The sequence below is a fragment of the Aquarana catesbeiana genome, linkage group LG03 (genome assembly GCF_042186555.1).
Source record: "Aquarana catesbeiana isolate 2022-GZ linkage group LG03, ASM4218655v1, whole genome shotgun sequence".
Classification (NCBI taxonomy): Eukaryota; Metazoa; Chordata; class Amphibia; order Anura; family Ranidae; genus Aquarana; species Aquarana catesbeiana.
The window spans coordinates 534015193-534037111 of record NC_133326.1 but is presented as its reverse complement, the minus strand read 5'-3'; the positions used below and the strand labels follow the sequence as shown (position 1 = coordinate 534037111).

At 41.6% G+C, this 21919-nt stretch overlaps 1 protein-coding gene across 4 annotated transcripts in view; it reads right to left on the bottom strand.

The window, feature by feature from the left end:
- Positions 1 to 815: 815 nt before the first annotated feature.
- RMND1 (required for meiotic nuclear division 1 homolog) overlaps positions 816 to 21919 on the bottom strand; it is a 35314-nt gene continuing 14210 nt past the window's right edge. For 2 of the 4 annotated variants that reach the window (XM_073621311.1, XM_073621312.1), the window contains exons 4-12: positions 21803 to 21878; positions 18874 to 18913; positions 18551 to 18651; positions 13961 to 14067; positions 11769 to 11833; positions 11532 to 11608; positions 11191 to 11311; positions 7408 to 7524; positions 816 to 1469 (exon numbers count right to left, since the gene is read on the bottom strand). In XM_073621311.1, coding sequence (XP_073477412.1) covers positions 1437 to 1469; positions 7408 to 7524; positions 11191 to 11311; positions 11532 to 11608; positions 11769 to 11833; positions 13961 to 14067; positions 18551 to 18651; positions 18874 to 18913; positions 21803 to 21878 — 737 coding nt within the window. In that variant the 3' untranslated portion in view covers positions 816 to 1436. The remainder of the gene's footprint in view (positions 1470 to 7407; positions 7525 to 11190; positions 11312 to 11531; positions 11609 to 11768; positions 11834 to 13960; positions 14068 to 18550; positions 18652 to 18873; positions 18914 to 21802; positions 21879 to 21919) is intronic. The other 2 variants (XM_073621313.1, XM_073621314.1) reach the window with 1 other exon arrangement.

Genomic DNA, 21919 nt, shown 5'->3' with positions numbered 1-21919 from the left:
GTCTTAAGTTGTTCAGGCTGGTGGGATCCAGTAAGGGCTTTTTAAGTATGGGGGTGATCAGGGCATGTTTAGAGGGGAGGGGAAGGTGCCAGTAGAGAGTAAGATTGAAGATGTGAGTGAGGGAGCGTAAGACAGAAGAAGAGGGTGATCGCAGTAAATGTGAGGGAACAGGATCCAGGGGACAGGGGACAGGTGGTAAGGCGGGCTTCTGAGAAAACTTTAGAGACCTCTTTGGTAGTAGCAAGGTCAAGAGAGGAGAGTGTTAAGAGCGGATTTGTACAGTGGGTTGGATGTATGTGCAGTGGAGATGTCCCCACAAATTGCATCAATCTTGCACATCACTTTCTCTCTAATCTAATGTCCAATCACAGGACCACAGCCTGAAATTGAGCCTGCTCGAGTGCCCCCATAACAAGAGATTTGCTATTGGGGGCACTCGGCAGGGGAAAGGGGCCAAAAAGAAGAGGATCGGGGCTGCTCTGTGCAAAACATTGCACAGAGCAGGTAAGTATAACATGTTGATACCTTTAGGATCACTTTAAAAGCACACTGGATGTATGGTAGGATCACCAGGTATTTTGATTAATTCACAGCATTTTTAAAGAGGCAAAATATGGGGAAAGGTGTAGTGTGTATTGCAGAGATGCACTGAATATGTTTCTTTAGTGCTTACATTCCACAAACACAAATGAGACAGAAAGAATAAAAAATTTAAAGATGTGAATGAGGCACAATGAACCTTTAACTCTTACATAAACCCAAAAGAGACTACGGAATCTATGTAACATGGACTTTGGCAATAATAAGTCATATTTTATTTGTAAAAAGAATGGTCTTTATTTCACAGTGCAGACAGAATTATAAATACTAATACATTCTGAATATTAAAAAAAAAGGAATATATGTTATATTGGTTTCCAATATAACATGATGACACTCAATTACAGCACTCAAACTACCTAAACACTGAAGAAGTAAATCTTCATATAATAAATTAAAATATAATTAAAGGCATTCTTTTCACTTTGGTCACAATTAAATACAAAAAAAAAAATGTTAAAAAAACCAAACAGCATGGGTTTTATAAAAGTTCCAGGCTGATCAGCCAGTAGTGCATCCTCCAGCCCATTTGGGGGGCTTTATGGGGTTATGTGCACACAGTATATCAGTTTGCACTTGCCGACAAGAACTAACTTGAAAGTATATTTCCAGCTTTAGGGATATTCTAAAGAGCGTGAGTAAGCACCTACTGAAATACTTTGTGCATATAAAAGTTTTTACAAGAGGAGCATTTGTCTGGATCAGTGAGGCAACTGCATATCGATTCAATTTATTATGAAGTAATGATATCCCCTGGATAGTCCATTGAGGACTGTATTTCTTGTCCTTTTTTATGGTTAAAAACCATAAAACACTGATAATCCTGATTGCAGATCTCAGAAAATGACTCTCCCAAGCTCAAACAGGACCTGTAAGACATAGCAAAGAAACAATAAAACCGTAAAAGTGAACTATAATTAACTGAACATTTAAAGCTGATCTCTAGGTTTCCTGTCACTTTAAAGTGGAAGTAAACGCTAATTCAATAGTTTTTCCTCATGTAAAGCTGCCTAGAGTAATTTACATGTAATTTACACCCCCTCCCTTTAGAATGTAAGCTCTACGAGCAGGGCCCTCCTGTACCTTCTTTATTGAACTGTACTGTAATTGTGCTGTCCCCCCTCTGCATTGTAAAGCGCTGTGTAAACTGTTGGCGCTATATAAATCGTTAATAATAATAATAATAATATTGCTCCAATGTGCGCCCTTTAGAAAAAATTGCAGATGTTTACTTCAATGACGTCACCGATGCATGCGCATCGGTGACGTCATTTATGGCATGCTTCGTGGGCTGTCAGTCTATTCCTCCTGTGCCTGAATCATCAGCAGGTAATTACTCAGCGGTCAGCATCAACAGAGCGAGCAGGTCCACTGCACATGCGTGAGATGCAGAGGAAGGGCAGAACTATGCTGAGGGTAGGAAGCAGACAGGAGCTAAAATGAGGAAGGCTTCAGCTGGGATACATAGAAACAAATCTACACTGGAAAAGAAGCAATGGGCATGGTAGGTGGATAAATCGGATTGCAAGGTGTTTTAAAAATTATAAATTGGTGGCCTCATAGTTGCAAATGATTTGTGCACTGGAGTTTACTACCGCTTTAAATAATTCATTTGGACCAAGCTGGTCCAAACAAACTATTTCCTTCATTTGCTGCATTGGCTCTAAGTGCTGTATGAACTGTATGTAGCTTCAACTACATACAGCACACAGTGCTGGGTTCCCGGCTGTGAGACAGAGACTTCCCATCTTACACCCCGAAAAAAAAACAGAGTCGAGCGGAGCAGCGCTCAGCCATTCAGAGGCAGTTTTTTTCTATGAAATAATACATAGGGTTGACTGGCTGCGGCGGACTGATTACATCATGATCTCCAACTCGGCCAATCAGAGCCAGACCCGAGAACTGAGCGGTCAGCTGTATTTGATCGCTCAGTTCTCGGTGGAGAGGCAGCAGGGGACAGATGCAGCAATGGATTGATGCTGCATCTACATCAGTAGAAAATCTAGAAAATCCCGCACTTCTCTTAATTCATATGAAAGAATCATTTTACCTTACTTGTATGAAAGATCTTTCATAAGTGTAGTCAGTGTCTTGGGTAAATGGGTAGTGTGCAACAGTGTATTCTCCATAGTGTCAGCAAGCACTGACAGTCACTGGAGGTAGCACATGTTCACACAGATTTAGGAAGGTGATTGAATGTGTACACATGATAAGACTACCCCGTGGAAAAATCTTGGCCTGCTGATGTATAAACCTGAATGCTTGACCCAGCCTTTATTTTTCATGCCTTGCATAAAAACGCAAAGTGTCTCCAGACTACCAAGATAGAAGATACTCTGGAGATGGCCCTATGCAACTCTATAATGTCCTGTACACACGATAGGATTTTCCAATGGAAAATGTGTGATAGGACCTTGTTGTCGGAAATTCCGACCGTGTGTAGGCTCCATCACACATTTTCCATAGGAATTTCCGACACACAAAGTTTGAGAGCAGGATATAACATTTTCCGACAACAAAATCCGTTGTCGGAAACTCCGATCGTGTGTACACAAATCCGACGCACAAAGTGCCACGCATGCTCAGAATAAATTAAGAGACGAAAGGAATTGGCTACTGCCCCATTTATAGTCCCGACGTACGTGTTTTACGTCACCGCGTTCAGAACGATCGGATTTTCCGACAACTTTGTGTGACCGTGTGTAAGCAAGACAAGTTTGAGCCAACATCCGTTGGAAAACATCCATGGATTTTGTTGTCGGAATGTCTGATCAATGTCCGACCGTGTGTACAGGGCATTAGACTGCTTGCTATGCAGGGAGAGAAATACAGCAGGATGCTTTTAACAAAGCCCCAGCTCATGGCAGGCTGAGACTGAAGTAAGTATGCAGGTGTGATATAGGAGTCCCTCATGTGACAACACCAAAGAAATGACACTTTGCTACAATGTAAAGTAGTGAGTGTTCAGCTTGTATAACAGTGTAAATTTGCTGTCCCCTCAAAATAACTCAACACACAGCCATTAATGTCTAAACCGCTGGCAACAAAAGTGAGTACACCCCTAAGTGAAAATGTCCAAATTGGGCCAATGTGTCAATATTTTGTGTGGCCACCATTATTTTCCAGTCCTCTTCCACTCCTCCATGACGACATCACAGAGCTGGTGGATGTTAGAGACCTTGCGCTCCTCCACCTTCCGTTTGAGGATGCCCCACAGATGCTCAAAAGGGATTAGGACTGGAGACAAGCTTGGCTAGTCCATCACCTTTACCCTCAGCTTCTTTAGCAAGGCAGTGGTTGTCTTGGAGGTGTGTTTGGAGTCGTTATCATGTTTGAATATTGCCCTGCGGCCCAGTCTGAGAGGGGAAGGGATCATGCTCTGCTTCAGTATGTCACATTACATGCTGTCGTTCATGGTTCCCTCAATGAACTGTAGCTCCCCAGTGCTGGCAGCACTCATGCATCCCCAGACCATGACACTCCCACCACCATGCTTGACTGTAGGCAAGATACACTTGTCTTTGTACTCTTCACCTGGTTGCCACCACACGCTTGACACTATCTGAACCTAATAAGTTTATCTTGGTCTCATCAGACCACAGGAGATGGTTCCAGTAATCCTTAGTCTGCTTGTCTTCAGCAAACTGTTTGCGGGCTTTTTTGTGCATTATCTTTAGAAGAGGCTTCCTTCTGGGATAACAGCCATGCAGACCAATTTGATGCAGTGTGGTCTGAGTACTGACAGGCTGACCCCACCCACCCCTTCAACCTCTTCAGCAATGCTTGCAGTACTCATACAACTATTTCCCAAAGACAACCTCTGGATATAACACTGAGCACGTACACTCAATTTCTTTGGTCGACCATGGCGAGGCCTTTTCTGAGTGGAACCTGCCCTGTTAAACCGCTGTATGGTCTTGGCCACCGTGCTGCAGCTCAGTTTCAGGGTCTTTGCAATCTTCTTATATCTTAGGCCATCTTTATGTAGAACAACAATTCATTTTTTCAGATCCTCAGAGAGTTCTTTGCCATGAGGTGCAACGTTGAACTTCCAGTGACTAGTATGAGAGAGTGAGCGCGATAACACCAAATTTAACACACCTGCTCCCCATTCACACCGGAGACCTTGTAACACTAATGAGTCACACGACACTGGGGAGGGAAAATGGCTAATTGGGCCCAATTCGGACATTTTCACTTAGGGGTGTACACACTTTTGTTGCCAGCTTTTTGGACATTAATGGCTGTGTGTTGAGTTATTTTGAGGGGACAGAAAATGTACACTGTTATACAAGCTGTACACTCACTACTTTACATTGTAGCAAAGTGTCATGTCTTCAGTGTTATCACATGAAAAGATATAATAAAATATTTACAAAAATGTGAGGGGTGTACTCACTTTTGTGAGATACTGTATATACACATACATACATATATACACACACACACGGTATAATAGGTATTTATACTGTGCCAACAATTTGCACAGAACTTTACATACTGTACATTCACATTAGTCCTTGACCTCAGACAGCTTACAAGCTAAGGTCCCCATCTCATGTACAAACATGCATGCAAACACATACAGTGGGGCAAAATAGTATTTAGTCAGCCGCCAATTGTGCAAGTTCTCCCACTTAAAAAGATGAGAGGCCTGTAATTGTCATCATAGGTATACCTCAACTATGAGAGACAAAATGTGGAAACAAATCCAGACAATCACATTGTCTGATTTGGAAAGAATTTATTTGCAAATTATGGTGGAAAATAAGTATTTTTGAAAAGAAAAAAGTGGAAAGTTTACCACAGGGCTTTTTAGCAGCAAATAGGAGTCAAATATTTTGTAAAAAAAATCAGATTCTTTATTATTATTTCAAAGGATGATTAGACACAAAACACATATAAAAAATTAATTAAAATATGAGCTCTGGTATATACAAGGCAAGACAAATTGGGCTAGGAAAGGTTATACATCAAGAGTGATACATTGTTACACTTGAAATTGCACTATCCGATGTATGGAAATGCCCCATTGCATTTAGACCTCAAAGGTTATGGTCTTCTTCAGGGGGTCCTTACATTTCCTTTCCGCCAGGAAGGCTCGCTTAACCAGAGACTTCTTTAAAAACCAGATAATCCTCTCAAGTACGATCCCGGACCCACTGAGAACCTGTCCATGCCCTCAACCCAAGGGGGCAAACCTGATCTGTGAGGCTTACAAGTGGTCACGTTTAACGGCCCCCCAACGGGGAATCAAATGAGCAGGAGCAGTTTATTGCGTTGCTGAAGTAATTGTGTGTTCAGATCAGAAGAGTATAAATACTGCATCCATCCATCTTGCAAAGCATATATGTGTGCTCTCCCCAGGCGACGTCTGAATAAGTTCATCTCAATACTTTGTTATATATCCTTTGTTGGCAATGACAGAGGTCAAACGTTTTCTGTAAGTCTTCACAAGGTTGTCACACACTGTTGCTGGTATGTTGGCCCATTCCTCCATGCAGATCTCCTCTAGAGCAGTGATGTTTTGGGGCTGTCGCTGGGCAACACAGACTTTCAACTCCCTCCAAAGGTTTTCTATGGGGTTGAGATCTGGAGACTGGCTAGGCCACTCCAGGACCTTGAAATGCTTCTTACGAAGCCACTACTTCGTTGCCTGGGCAGTGTGTTTGGGATCATTGTCATGCTGAAAGACCCAGCCACGTTTCATCTTCAATGGACTTGCTGATGGGAGGAGGTTTGCACTCAAAATCTCATGATACATGGCCCCATTCATTCTTTCATGTACACGGATCAGTCGTCCTGTTCCCTTTGCAGAGAAACAGCCCCAAAGCATGATGTTGCCACCCCATGCTTCACAGTAGGTATGGTGTTCTTTGGTTGCAACTCAGCATTCTCTCCTTCAAACACGATGAGTTGTGTTTCTACCAAACAGTTCTACTTTGGTTTCATCTGAACATATGACATTCTCCCAATCCTCTTCTGGATCATCCAAATGCTCTCTAGCAAACCTCAGATGGGCCCGGACATGTACTGGCTTAAGCAGAGGGACACGTCCCAGCCTGGTGCAGGTCTACAATTTTGTTTCTGGTGTCCTTCGACAGCTCTTTGGTCTTCACCATAGTGGAGTTTGGAGTGTGACTGTTTGAGGTTGTGGACAGGTGTCTTTTATACTGATAACAAGTTCAAACAGGTGCCATTAATACAGGTAATGAGTGGAGGACAGAGGAGGCTCTTAAAGAAGAAGATTAAGGTCTGTGAGAGCCACAAATCTTTCTTGTTTGTGGGTGACCAAATACTTATTTTCCACCATAATTTGCAAATAAATTCTTTCAAAAATCAGACAATGTGATTGTCTGGATTTGTTTCCACATTTTGTCTCTCATAGTTGAGGTATACCTATGATGACAATTACAGGTCACTCTCTCATCTTTTTTAAGTGAGAGAACTTGCACAATTGGTGGCTGACTAAATGCTTTTTTGCCCCACTGTACTAGGACCAATTTAGACAGCAGCCAATTAACCTACCCCCATGACTTTGCTGTGTGGGAGTAAACTGGAGTATCCGGAGGAAACCCATGTAAGAAAAGGGATAATGTGCAAACTCCATGTACTCATAATTTGAACCAAGGATCCCAGTGCGTCAAGGTAGAAGTGCTTACTACTATCCCACTGTGCTGCCCATAACACTACTATTAATAAATAAATAAATAATAAATAAAGTTGAAGTTGTTGCAAAAAAAAAAAAAAATCAAAGGAGATTTAAAAAGCCTAGAATGCCCTATATCTCAGGGTTCTCAAACTTACCTCTATTGTAATTAATATGACAATCATCCATTCTAACCTCAGAGCATGCTTCTCATTCAGATGATTGCGCATCAAATCCGTAAGCTCTGTACAGTGTTGAAGTTTTTCATTAATCACCTAAATAAATAAATACCTTTTATTGAATATACTTTTTATACAACTTTCTGCACTCTGTAGGACATCCCCAAGGCTGCATCACCACATTACCCCTAGTAGTGAAACCTTGAGGGTCCATGCACACTGGGCTTAAAAACCACTGCTTCTACAGGAGTTTTTTTTTTTTTTCCTGCCTGTAGAAGCAGCTCAATGTTATCCTATGTGTCTATGCACATTACGGTGTTTAGAGGCATATTTTAAGGCTTAAAGGGGTTGTAAAGGTTCGTGTTTTTTTCCCTTAATGCATCCTATGCATTAAGGGGAAAAAACACCTGGCAGTGACCGACTCCCCCGTTTTACTTACCTGAGCCCTGGAATTTCACCCGGCAGAGAGGTGCTCTTCCTCTGCCCGGGGTTCTTGGCTCTTGATTGGACAGATTGATAGCAGCGCACCCATTGGCTCCCGCTGCTGTCAATCAAATCCAATGACGCAGGCACCGGGGGGGGGGGGGGGGGGGCGGGGCGAGTCCGGCATTAGTGTCTATGGACACAAATGCTGGACTCTGGAGCGCTCTTCTCCTACGGGGTTATCTGATGCGGGGAGGAGCCGCACAGTGGAGGGAAGTATTAAATATTTGTTATTTAAAAAAAGAAAAAAAACAAGCCTTTACAATCACGTTAATGTACACTGGACGTTTTACAACCTCCCCTGAACGATTTAACTTGACACATAGTAAACGACATTTAAAAACTTTCGTTTTGCCGCGTTTACGTTTAGAAATGTCTTTTTTTTTTCAAAATAGTCAAAAATTAAAAAACGACGGCGTCTACAAGCTGTTACAGGTGTTTGGCGTTTCAAACAACTCTGCTTTCCAAAAAAAGCTTCTAAAGTCAACTGCCTAGAAATGACTATAAACGACCCTGTGTACATGTACTGATAAGATAACATAGAGGAGAGCTCAGGGGCAGCTGAAAAAAACGCCCAACTGCTCCTAAAAGTCAGTTTACCAGTAGCAGTGTACATGAAGCCTAAGATGTCTCTGGCTTAATGAGTAAAATCTATTGATTCCCTCATCCGTGGTAAACAGCGTGGATGGATAAATTTCCCCTGCCGGGTGTTATATTCTGATAGCCAGTGCCTTATTGGATGCAGACGTTGTTCAGCTAAGAATTTTCTGTCTGGCTCCTTCAATTTTCGGTTTAAAGGATGCCGGACAGAAGGTGCTGAGAGGGTCAACTACAGCGTCAATTTGAAGACATTTCTTCTCAGTTCCTGTTTTGTCTCTAGGACAGAAGTTGAAGGGAAATCTACTCAGTGGGACTCAGATAAAGGTTTTACTCTGTCAAAAGTGTTATAAACTGTTTTGGCGGTGGACACAAGTTAGGTGTTGAGGTATGGTTAAAGCCGGTTACATACTTTTATTTTTGTTCAACCCAGTGGGCTGAACGAAAACAAAACTGAAGAGCTTGGGAGGAGCCACTGTACAAACTATGCGATGTTAGTACAATGATTTCCCCCGCTGAGCTATTGTGTTCTGACAGGGGGAAACCCCTCCGCCAGAACACCCTGGTCAGTGCTCTTAGCCATTGGCCAAATGGCCAGCTTCTATCGGACACACACCTGATGCCACCTGAACCACCTGATGCCACCCGATATTCTGCCCGTGTGTACTAGGCTTAAAGTGATTGTAAAGTCTCGTTTTCTTTTGTTTATTAAATAATAAACATATTATACTTACCTGCTCTGTGCAGTTGGTTTTGCACAGAGCAGCCCAGATCCTCCTCTTCTCGGGTCCCTTTTCACTGTTCTTGGCCCATTCCTCCCATCGAGTGCCTCCACAGCCAGCAGCTGGCTATGGGGGCACCCGAGCCGAGTCACAGCTCTGTGTATCCATTCAGACAGAGCCCTGACCTGACCCGGCCCCAGCCTACTCTCTCCCCTGATTGGCTAACTGACTTTGATTGACAGCCACAGAAGCCAATGGCGTTGCTGCTGTCTCAGCCAATCAGGAGGAGGGTCCCGGACGGCTAAGACACTCGTGGACATCGCTGGAGAGAGAAGGGGCTCAGGTAAGTAATTAGGGGGTGCTGGGGAGGCTGCTACACACAGAAGGTTTTTTATCTTAATGCATAGAACGCATTAAGATAAAAACCTTCTGCCTTTACAACTCCTTTAAGTGTTAATTTATACGTTTTGTTAAGTTTTAGTGCATGAGCTACGGGTTAAGTGGATCAGGTTAAGGTTAGGGGTAGCAAAGGTTTCTAAGTGCTGAAAAACAAAATACTGAAATATCATTCACTGCTGCTGTGAAAATTACATTTCAGATTTAAAGATGAGCTCTGAGCAAACTTAAAAGGTACAGTCTGTCACTAACACAGCAGTATTTACAATAGTCCCCCCTGTAACATAGTTTTATTACCTGTTGAACCTCCCCTAAGACCCATCATTTTTGCTCTTACTTTACGAGTGTGACAACACAAATTGTTCACCAATGAAATCATGCAGCAACGTTGTCACCCTGTGGACCAAGTAGTTTTATATAGACAAGTAGTTTTAAAATGGATTTAGGTGCCAAACAAAATAAACTCAGCTCCAGCTGATGTTGTAAGCACCTGCCCTAGGCAGTGTTATATAGTTTTTCCCAAACCCTGCAACTGTCACTTTTGCTGAACAGCCCGTTTTTGCATGTAAATGTGAAGACAAACATTAATAAAAAGAGGGATTCATATACTAAGTACTACATTTACAGGTGTTAACCGTGTACAGATACCAGGTTACTATATTTTTCAGTACAGAGGTTCTTTAAGGCCTTATTCACACGGGCGCTGAGACCTGTAGACCATGAATAGACCTTGCTTTTATGTGGCTTGAGTTGCCAGGTGCTGTGTGCAGGCATCCTATTCAAGTCTATGGGGAAGCAGCAGCTGCACAGACTCAGCCGCTCATCCGCAAAAAGACACAAAAGGGTGCAAACACCTAGTGCATTATCACCAACACAATTTTTATTATACAACGCCAAAAACATACTCACAAACTTGAGAAGATACAAGCTCGTCAAATCACAACTCCAGCATGGGCGATTTATGAAAACGCTGTGGTTGAAAAGCTGATGCGTTTCCTCAGAGCTGATCCAACCTATCACACTTCTGCCTTTTATATGAAACGCATCAGGTTTACAACCGTAGCGTTTTTGGAAATCACTTCTGCTGGAGTTGTTATTTTTTGATGAGATTCTGTCTTCTCAGGTTTGTAAGTATGTTTTTGGCATTTTTATTCATAAAAATGGTGTTCGTGATAATGCACTATGCGTTTGCACTCTTCTCTATCTCTTTGTAGTGTTTGTCAAGTTTCCCTGCTTGACGAGAGCAGCATCGCTCTGGGCAGTACACATGCACTCTTGGTTGTGGGACACAGTGAGTGCTAAAGCTTTGTTGTGCTACAGCCGCTCATCCCAATGCATCAGCCATTTAGGTGAGCGGCCCCCGAATGCACACCATCTACATTCCGGTTACTCGTCTGCAACTGCATGGCTGTCAAATTGGGACAAACAGATGTGTCCATGCAGATGCTGCGTATGAATGAGGCCTTAAGATCAATTTTTGGTGCAATTGCTTTCAGTGTTTTATATGCCATGCTAAACTACAAACATTCAGGTAAATTAACTTATTTAAAATTTGAAACCCCACCTTGACCCTGCGGTTTATGCTGAGAAACTGACATGTTTTATCATAGAGAAGCTCTAGGTTTTCTCTGTCCCAGTAGAAGTCTGGTGTGATGAGAAGGTCCGAACTTAGATTTATACGGTGTCTAAAAGAAGACAGTAAGGACAAAAATAAATATCTGTCAGTTTAAACATTTCCAACATACTGTATGTTTCAACTTTATATTTAGCTGTCGGAGTGAAGCCCTTATATACTTCTTTAAAATAAAACCATAAAAATAATATATTAATAATATATAATAATAATATACAAGTATATAATAATACCTATGACAAGTGTCTGTAATAAGCATTTAATAAGTTTACCTTAGTGCGAATAACTCTCCAATTTTTTGCATTACATCATCATGAGTCAGTTTGACTTTTTTTCTGGCTTTCAACATCTGAAAAATAACAAACGTATTTTACAGTGTTAAAGTAATTGTGATACATGATATACAAAACATCTACATATGCCCTTCAAATATGTTTAACAATATCATAGGTACATACATATAGAACATTTGCATATATCAATATTCTAAAGGGGAGTCTTTGACTTGCCTCTGGAATTGACTGGATAGACTCTACAAATCTGTCAAGGGTAGACTCCCACATGGCCAGTTTCACTGTTTAAAAATAAAGAAATAAATAAATAATAATAATAAAAAAACATTACTGGCTTTTAGCACTGAACAATATCAAGTTAGCTATTTGATTAACTGTTTCAAATGTATACAGATTTTTAAAAACACAGAAAACAGGCCAACTAGCTATTGTTACCAACCAAACGTCCCAAGACTGAACATGTATCCTTTTTTATTATTCGTTTATAATTTTTTATTGCCTTTTATATTTTTTAGAGTATAAAATAAAGGCTGGCCATAGAGATTTGAACGTGTATGGGCAGGCTGAATGTACCAAGTTGATCGGTTGATCAACTTGGGTACAACCAGCCTGCCAGATTTTACGTTTTCCCCCCTTCCCCCCCCACCACTGGGAGAATACAATGCCTCGGCAGGATGGATTTCCCTGTCAGCACGGTCTGTGTTGATGGGGGGGGGGGGGGGCTGGGGGGAAATCCGCACTGTCTATGGCCTGTAAAAGCCATTTGGGCATTTCCTGGCTCAAGGCACTATACAATAAAACAACAAAACAGTGCAGCTTACATAAGTACCAAAACTATAACATGCTCAGGTCCAACAGGAAAAAGTAATGAGCAGGAGGAAAATGTATCTTTTTTTAACATGAGACTTAAAGAGGAACTGCAGTCTGCTCACATAATTTGTAATAAAAACATCTTTACCATTCTGAAGCTTCCCTCCAACCACTTTGCATAATATTTTATATATACTTGCCAAATATGTTGCAGAAATCTCCCTCTATTAGGTCTGGCTGCAGCCATTTTAACTGTGGGCAGCTGAAGCTGCTGCCTATTCACTTCCTGGATTTACACAGAGGCACACCTCCAGATCTGCAGCCCTGCAGCTCACATTGGCCCTCTTATGACTCATCCCCCCTTCCTTCCTGGCAAACTCTCACGAGAGTGAGAGAGAGAGCTGTGCATGATGTCATAAGCCTAGGCTTTTTACCAGACAAGGAACAGGAAGTGGGCTGTATAAGGTATTTACTGGCGGAAAAGAAATGTTTTACTATCCAAAGTTATAACAACAAGGGCAGAAGATTTAATAGATGGAAAGTTGAAAAAATTACTGAAGGTCCGCTTTAAATTATAACTAAACTTTACTAAAGGCAAAACTTTTTATTTAGTTTTGGACAAAGTGGAGAGGAATTAGCACGCCTTTCAATTTTTATCGCTGCCTGTGCTGCCGGAGATTCACCCTCTCTATTTGTTCTGTTTACCGTTATCATTGAAAGTGAAAGAAAAACCCCACATTTTGGATTGTCCCCAAAAAAGTAATAGAGGGGAAGTCTTCCAATGGGGGTACTAATTCTAGTGGCCTGGGGGTCCCCAAGGAATTCCCTTATTTTGTGGGGATTTCCTCTTACTTCTTGTTTTAGCCAGGAAATCAAAGTAAATCTCTCCAATGGATACTTTAAAGTACACTTATTACATAGGCTGTCATTGCTGACCTCTCTTCTTAAGCCCAACTCTGGGCTCTCAGATATAGTTAATCCTGCAAAATGTGGTGCATTGGGCATACCATGGACCCTCAATGGCTTTCAGGCCACCAGGTTGTTGACGGTCTTCCCTGTTTCTACTTTATTCTAGGTGGCATGGTTGTTGGGTTGGCACAGGATATGTTCAGCCAGCCGTAGCCCCCGACTGGTGACAATATCTTCTAGCTTTTGCATACCACTGTGTTTCAAAATTTCCTAATTTCTTCAACCCAGAAGACTGAGGACATCTTGTAGTGAAAATGAAGTACTGTGGGGGACACCTTCAAATTGAAGATATATTTTTTTAAACTGCTTGGGGATGGCAAAACAAAAAAATTAGTCTGAAATTGGAAGTAGGTTCCTGACTGTTATGCATATGCTTGGGCTTTAATGTTTTCTGAGCCACTGACTAGCAGCAAGCCTATTCTTACAATTTTCTGCCACTCATTTACAAAATGGCTGTCTGTGACTCAAATTTTTAAAGCCAAATAGCTAGCATTTTCAGAATGGAGCCAGCAATGGCAGCCCCCATACATTTTTCCTGACAAATTAAAATTTTATTGTGGCAGTCCATAGCAGTCAAAAAGCAATAGTCTTACAAACTCTGCCCCACATTTTATTGTCATAAGACTCACCAGAGAGGCAAAGAGCATTAGAAAAGGCAAATTTTTCTAGAATGACCTCATCTGCTTCCAGCTGGGAATTCAACACAATTTCACCTTTTACAAGCTTAGAGTGTCCCCTGCAGAAACACAGAGGAAGTGTGGATTACTAGTAAACATAAACACAAAGCAACTCCAGGTACCAAGTGAAGCCCATCAATAAACAGTAAGTGCAGTGGCTTTGCTGAAATGATCAGATTCACCAAATTAAAGTGGAACTTTAGTCAGAAAATTAAGTCCTCCTAGACAGTGGTGTATTTAGGTTTTGTGCTGCCCTAGGCCTGACTAAACTCGTGCACCCCCTAATTTAAATATGACCCACTCCTTCCTGTTGAGGCTACACCCCTTCCTGTTTAAGTATCGCCCTGTCTTCTGTAAACCACACCCCTTCCTCTTTAGACTCCACCTTTTCCTCATAGAGCTCCACCTCTTCCTCTCTGTACATTAAAACTTATATATTATAACTTATTACATATTTTGTACAGTGCATCAGTACAGCCTCATCAGTGCAGCCCATCAGTGTCCATTAGTGCAGCATATCAGTGCGGCCCCATCAGTGAAGCTTATCAGTGCGCCTCATCAGTGGCCATAATTTTGGCCTCATCAGTGCCCGTCAATGCAACATATCATCCCTGCCTTATCAGTGCAGCTTATCAGTGTTGCTCATTAGTTCCACCTCATCAGTGCAGCCTCATCAGTGGCCATCAGTGCCGCCTCATCAGTGGCCATCAGTGCTGCCTCATCAGAGGCCATCAGTGCTGCCTCATCAGAGGCCATCAGTGCTGCCTCATCAGAGGCCATCAGTGCCGCCTCATCAGAGGCCATCAGTGCCGCCTCATCAGAGGCCATCAGTGCCGCCTCATCAGAGGCCATCAGTGCCGCCTCATCAGAGGCCATCAGTGCAGCCACTATGTCACAATATGTCAAAGGATTAGTAAGATTACTCCTATCTTGTAAGATATTTGGACTTGTGTTTGCTACCACTGATTGTAATCATAGAATTATTTCACTTATTTGTATAATGACTAAGAAGTCCCTAGTCATTATACAATTACGTGAAAAAAATCAGTGGCAGCAAACACAAGTCCAAATATCTTACAAGATAGGAGTAATCTTACTAATCCAGGGACGTATTGTGATAGCACATATGATATAGGTGAGCAGGTCCAAAATATTATTGCATCCTATACAATTAAAAGTCTTAATTGTATAGGATGCAATTCAATATGCTCGCTCAAGGATGTTTAAAGAAATTAAATGAATGATATATATTGAAATGATGCGTGCTTGCCATCGCCACATACCTGGGGGCTTCCCTCCTCTCTTCTCCGCGCTATTGACACAGAGCCCGGGAGGAAGTTACATATGGGAACTTCCTCCCAAGGATCCTGTGGAGGAGGGTAGGCGTAGCATTAGACTGCTAAGACCTGCAGTGCCACACTTACTAGTATTGGCGCCCACCAGTTGTATTAAGTGCGGCTGCAGGTCTGTCCCAACGTCCTCACCGACCAGTATTATCATACCGGCAGGCAGCAGTGCGACCGCTTTATGGAGGCGCCAGACCGATTTGTCTCCTGGACCCTGCCCCCGTCCCAGTCCACCCCAAAAGACTGGCACTAAAATAAAAGTGTATCGCAAGCCGACTGGGACTCTTGCGGGAGCAGGAGGAGGCTGTTTTTTTCTTCCAGGGAGGGGTGCATTTTTGGCGCCCCTCTGCAAAGTGCCGCCCTAGGCCTGGGCCTTGTCGGCCTAGGCCAAGATACAGCGGTGCTCCTAAACCACTTCAGGCTGGCCCCTTTTGCAGGTATAGCTATGTAAATCATTAAAAATAAGTGCCTAAACTGTGTAAAATCCAGTAATACACTGTCTCAACCTACTCTGTTGCTCCCATTTTTAGGCACTGCCAAGTTTGTAGAGACCGATGTGCTGACAGCCTTAAAGCAGAATCCTTTACAGCCAAGGTAGCTGCTTCTGTTTGATCTGCAACTGACATGTGATCAGTTATGACACCAGCCATTTGATGGTTTGACAGTTTGGTTGAGGACACAAGCAAATGTGACAGTTAGCAATCCCGGCATTCCAGGAATGTAACTGTTTTTTAAAACCATTAAATCGATGGGTTTAGTTCCGCTTTCTGATATACTCCCATTCAGGGGCTCTGGGCTTCAGCAAAATGGCAGCCTCCAGCAAGAAGAAATGGGAACAATGCTGGAGGCAATTTACAGCAAACACTAATTTTGGTAACACAATTAATAATGTGGAATGTATGTTCCTTGCTAAACTACATTATTTTTATCAAGTTGTTATGGGTAAAGTTTTGCTTTAACATTATAGCTAAATTCCAGCCAGAAAAAGAGATCGCCAATCCAAGAATAGAAGAAGCTGACAAGGGACATACTGCCAGCAGGAGCAAACACAGAGACAGAGAGATGAGCTCATTAGTCTGCTGCTTCTCCTTCACTGCTCAGTCACAAGCTAAGGGTAGGGACAAGACCTCGTTGTTTTACTTAAGTTCACTACAGAAAAGGCAGGTCTCCAGGCGGTTTGTCCTGTCTGGGAGAGCTGTGTAAATTTCAGGACTGGATGGACACAAATACAAATCTGGCTTCTTTACCTGGAATTCAGCTTTAACCTCAGTTCTCAGTAGTGCTCTGCAGTTTGAATCTAGCCAGCTCCTCACATGATCAGGTGATGGCTCTATTTGATTTGCCACCAAATCATATTTACACAACAAGGCTCATTTGAATTTGATAGGTGACTGATGCTTTAATATGTAATTGTTAGAGGCAGCAAAAAACCTACTGCCCCAAGATGGCCAAACTTAAAGTCAGGTCCATAAATATTGGGACATCGACAGAATTCTAATCTTTTGGCTCTATACACCACCACAATGGATTTGAAATGAAATTAACAAGATGTGCTTTAACTGCAGACTTTCAGCTTTAATTTGAGGGTATTTACATCCAAATCAGGACCTGACTGTACCTCATCCTGAATTTTGCAAAATATAAGGCAATGGATGCTGGGTATATTTCTATAAAATAGCAGACTAATATTTTTATTTACCGTTATACCTCTATCCAGCATACTATAATTTGTCTATTAAACCCACCTTGAATGGTAAGAAATAAGAAATAAAGCAGCCGGTTTGGGACAATTAAATTGTACACTAAACACTTAAAGTATAGTTTTTCCCTAGGGCTGTGTTGTCCATTAAGCTACCAGGCACAGAATGTAAGAAAGTATACAGTGGGGCAAAAAGGTATTTAGTCAGCCACCAATTGTGCAACTTTTTTGTCCCACTGTATGTTACATGCTGTGTGCAGGCAGCCCATGTACAGTAAGTCTATGGGGATGCAGCGGCTGTACAGACACAGCCTTTCGTATTCGTTTTGGCAACCGTGTGAGCTTGCAGCTCTGAACGCAGACATAAACATAACATGGGCTGCCTGCACCTGAAGGCTCCAGCATAAATAAACAACCTATGCCTCCGTCATCTGCAGTTCTCCTCTGTCCCCCTCACCCCTCCCTCCCTGTCAGCTCCGTGTCGGTGTCTCAGCCCCCCCCCCTTCCTGCTGCTATTAGTAGTTACAAAAAGTTAATAATGGTCTGTTTTATCCAGGGATAATGCACTCTGTAAGTGTTTTTCTCAGCTATATTCATCCTGTCACGTGACTCCCGGACGTTCACCTACTCCAATCCAGGGCTACAGCGGGAGGGGTGCCGAGCGGCCATTGACTTCCCTGGCTGCCGTCAGAGGGAGATTTCGGCCCTTCCCGCTGTAGCCCTGGATCGGAGTAGCAGAGCGTCTGGGAGTCACGTGGCTGAAAATAGCTGAAAAAACTGTATTTAGAGGCTTCTTTTATAAATAACACTAATGCCCTGTACACGCGGCCGGATTTTCCAACGGAAAATGTTTGATGGGAGCTTGTTGTCGGAAATTCCGACCATGTGTAGGCTCCATCGGACATTTTCCATCGGAATTTCCGTCACACAAAATTTGAGATCTGGATCTCAAATTTTCCGACAACAAAATCCGTTGTCGTAAATTCCGATTGTGTGTACACAATTCCGACGCACAAAGTTCCACGCATGCTCGGAATCAAGCAGAAGAGCCGCACTGGCTATTGAACTTAATTTTTCTTGGCTCGTCGTACGTGTTGTACGTCACTGCGTTTTTGACGTTCTTTGTGTGACCGTGTGTATGCAAGACAAGTTTGAGCCAACATCTGTCGGAAATAAATCCATGGATTTTGTTGTCGGAGTGTCCGATCATGTGTATGCGGCATTAGAGTGCATTATCCCTGGAAAAAAATAGAGGGGCTGCCAGTGAATCCTTTAGAAAGGTAGCAACCACTTTAAGGTGAGACATGTGGATATGTATTTTAGTAGGTATGAATGTGTGGGTATGATGAATTATAATATTGCTGCTGTAAAGAGTACTATGAGAAAAGGCAAATAAAGTATTTATATGCATCTTATCTTTATGCAAAAATAGAAATGTTAATGTGAATTTGTAGCAGCATTACCAGAAGCATCTTGGAGAAATAAAATTAAACATACTCTCTGAAGCTGTAGTTTATCTCTTCGTTTTCCCAGTGAACCAGAGCAACTTCATAAGGCTGAATTTCATGGCGCTCCAGAATTTGCATAACATGTTTCATCTTGATAAGAAAATCACAATTATATGTTAACTACAGAAAAAAGATCCTATTATCCCCTTTCATTTTGTAATATCCCTATTAATGTTACTGTAACAGCATTATTATTTCTAAACAAAAAAAAAAAGGCTACAATGCATAAAAGAGCTACCAGCAATATTTACATACTGTATATGTATAAATCTACCTGTGGCTGGACAGAAATAATAAAATATATGTACTCACAGTTTTTTCTTCAACATTCCAAAAGACAACTGCTCCTTCCCTGCAACAAGCACAAATTTAGAGTCTGGAAAATGACTTTTATTCTCTTCATACGCAGAGGAATTGCAATCAATGTTTTTTAAACTTTGCTAACTGTCATCACATGCCTGGGTCTGTGCAAAACTACATTTGTTATATTTAGCCTGCTTGTGGTCTGCATTGTGCAATCTGAAAAGCAGCAATCAGGAGACTGGACTGTGGAGTTAAAAAGGGGATCTGTTTCAGGTACCAGTTCAGTTCAAAGTGTTCATGAGGATTTTGTACTGCACTGCACATGTAATCTCTGCAGAAACAGATCACAAACTGTTGGAAAAAGATGCCCAGCATAGGTTTAAAAGGAAGCAATTAGGGAGATTTCTGGGCTCACCAAATAAAGCGTCACCAAGTGTATAAAAAGTGATTCCTCCTGTATTGAAATGTATTGTAACTGTACCGTCTGCCCTCATGTTGTAAAGCTCTGCACAAACTGTTGGTACTATATAAATCCTGTATAATAATAATTACAAAGCAATTAGTTTAAATAGAGTGGCAATAAGTGTGCCTCAGTAAATATAGTGATCCTATCTGCTCTTTTTATTTGCAGCCTGGCAGCAGTTGCCTATCTGGAATGACAATTATCTGATTCAGCAGAGTTTGTAGATTGTAGCTGCTACAGCTGTTACACAGCTTACTCACTCGAATGCCCCATACACATGGTCGGATTTTCCGACGGAAAACGTTCGATGGGAGCCTTTTGTCAGAAATTCCGACCGTGTGTAGGCTCCATCAGACAGTTTCCATCGGAATTTCCGTCGCACAAAATTTGAGATCTGGTTCTCAAATTTTCCAACAACAAAATCCGTTGTAAATTCCGATCGTGTGTACACAATTCTGACGCACAAAGTGACACACATGCTCGGAATAAAGCAGAAGAGAAGCACTGGCTACTGAACTTCATTTTTCTTGGTCCGTCGTACGTGTTGTACGTCACCACGTTCTTGACGTTTGGAATTCCCAACCAACTTTGTCTGACCGTGTGTATGCAAGACAAATTTAGGCCAACATCCGTCAGAAAAAAAACATGGATTTTGTTGTCAGAATGTGCGATAGTGTGTACGCAGCATAAGCCCCAACAGGTCTTGTTTTCAGGATTTTTCTCAGATAAAATAGCTGTGGTAATTACTAAGGCAGTGAAAATGATCAAATCATCTGTGCAAAATAATGGAAATCCTGAAAACATGACCTGTTGGGGCGCCTTGAATACTGGAGTTGAGAATCACTGCTTTGAGCAAGCCTTTCTCAACTTTTTCAACACAGAGTAACCCTTTAAATAACTTTCCAGTCTCAGGGAACCCCTGCTAAAAATGACTACAGTATATCTACAACTCACGATACATTAGAGTGATGGTCAGTGGGGAGAGTGCTCCTTACACTTGTGGTCATTGGGAAGAATCACCCCCTTACAAATCGCTAAAAAGTTCAATGGTGTCAGTGGGAACTTTTCTGAGAAATAGAAATTGCTCATTGCTCATGGAACCCCTAGCAACCCCTGGAGAAACCCTGCTCTAAGCTCTGCACATTTACGCCAGTATTTACCCTATATACGTTTTATCTAAATCTCAACCCCATCACTTGTTATTGTAGAAAGTCAATTGTCGAAAGCAGAATGCATAATATAGGATCTCTGATGCCCTCCGTGTTTCCAATGCTGGTGTGAAGATATGTTGCTCTGCACAGTTTACAACACATACTTGAAAAGGTTGTATTAAATATCTGCCTGGATTTCAGCATTAGGTGGGCATCATCGGAATTTGGAAACAGCACAAGAACAAATGTATGGATGTTCAAAATACACACAGAAAAAGCAAATTCACAACTGCAGACTGGTGCACCCCATACTTTTTAATGTAAGGACTTCAGTATTACAAGGTAAACATTTATTTAGAAAGAGTCACCTTACTTTTCCATTGATAATAATGTAAAAAAGTGTTTTAAAAAAAATCATAAGAATGGAGTCCTGTGGTGCCAATTTCAAAAGCAGTTGGCCACAAAAAAGGGTTAATATTGGGGAAAAAAATCATACGCATATAATGTTAAATTGTGTGCTAGATCTACAACCTATGGCATATATTATTGTGATCCAAGGCTGGCAGGATGATTTTGGGAGGAGGAATCTGACACACAACAGGATTGCACATCAGCAGTACAGATCGAGTGATAGATGACACTAGAAGCAGTCCAGTCACTGCCATTTCACGATAGCAAGTCGAGAGCCACAGCGCACAACCAGAACTTTTGACCAGGGCAATTACATGTGACCTTGGCCACTAAAAAATATTTGTCCAGATAAGCAAGAACAATTGATCTTCCAATTTCATCTTCAGAATTCCACTTTGATAAGTTAGAATGAAATGACGAGTTCAAACGAAAATCAAAAATTTGTGGAAGTTTATCAAAATCTGTCTTGGAAACAGGAAAATTTGGCAGCCATATTCAAGTGAACCTATCACGAATCTGGGAAATTCAATCTCAACCTATGATGGAAAAGTGTATAAGCATGGGTAAACTTTGATGGAAACTGTTTGTCAAAATAATCAGTAGATCAAGAAATACTGGCGGCAAAATATGCAAATTTCAACTTTCCTGAAAAAGTTGTCCCTTCCTTCTTCTAATTTTCTGAGCCTCCTTATTGGTTAGTAAGGCCATCTATTACATTAAAGGACCAAAATGGAGGCTTAGGAGGCTAAACTTGACCTTTACAGTAAAAGTCAAAATTTGCACATAATGTTAGTTAGCTATATCTCTGGATTTCCTGGTTTACACTGATAGTAACCTTTGCTTTATGCATTCATTATATGCTCTGTTTTAGTAGACCTGAGTTGTGACAGGTTTAATTTAAGAAAGAAATTACCTGAAGAAGAATATCAACCCAGAATCATACTCTTTAGAAATGTTTGTCGCTTCCACCAGCAATACATTGGATGCATCTATAAAGGGTAAACAGGCAAACATTAGATAATAATAAAAT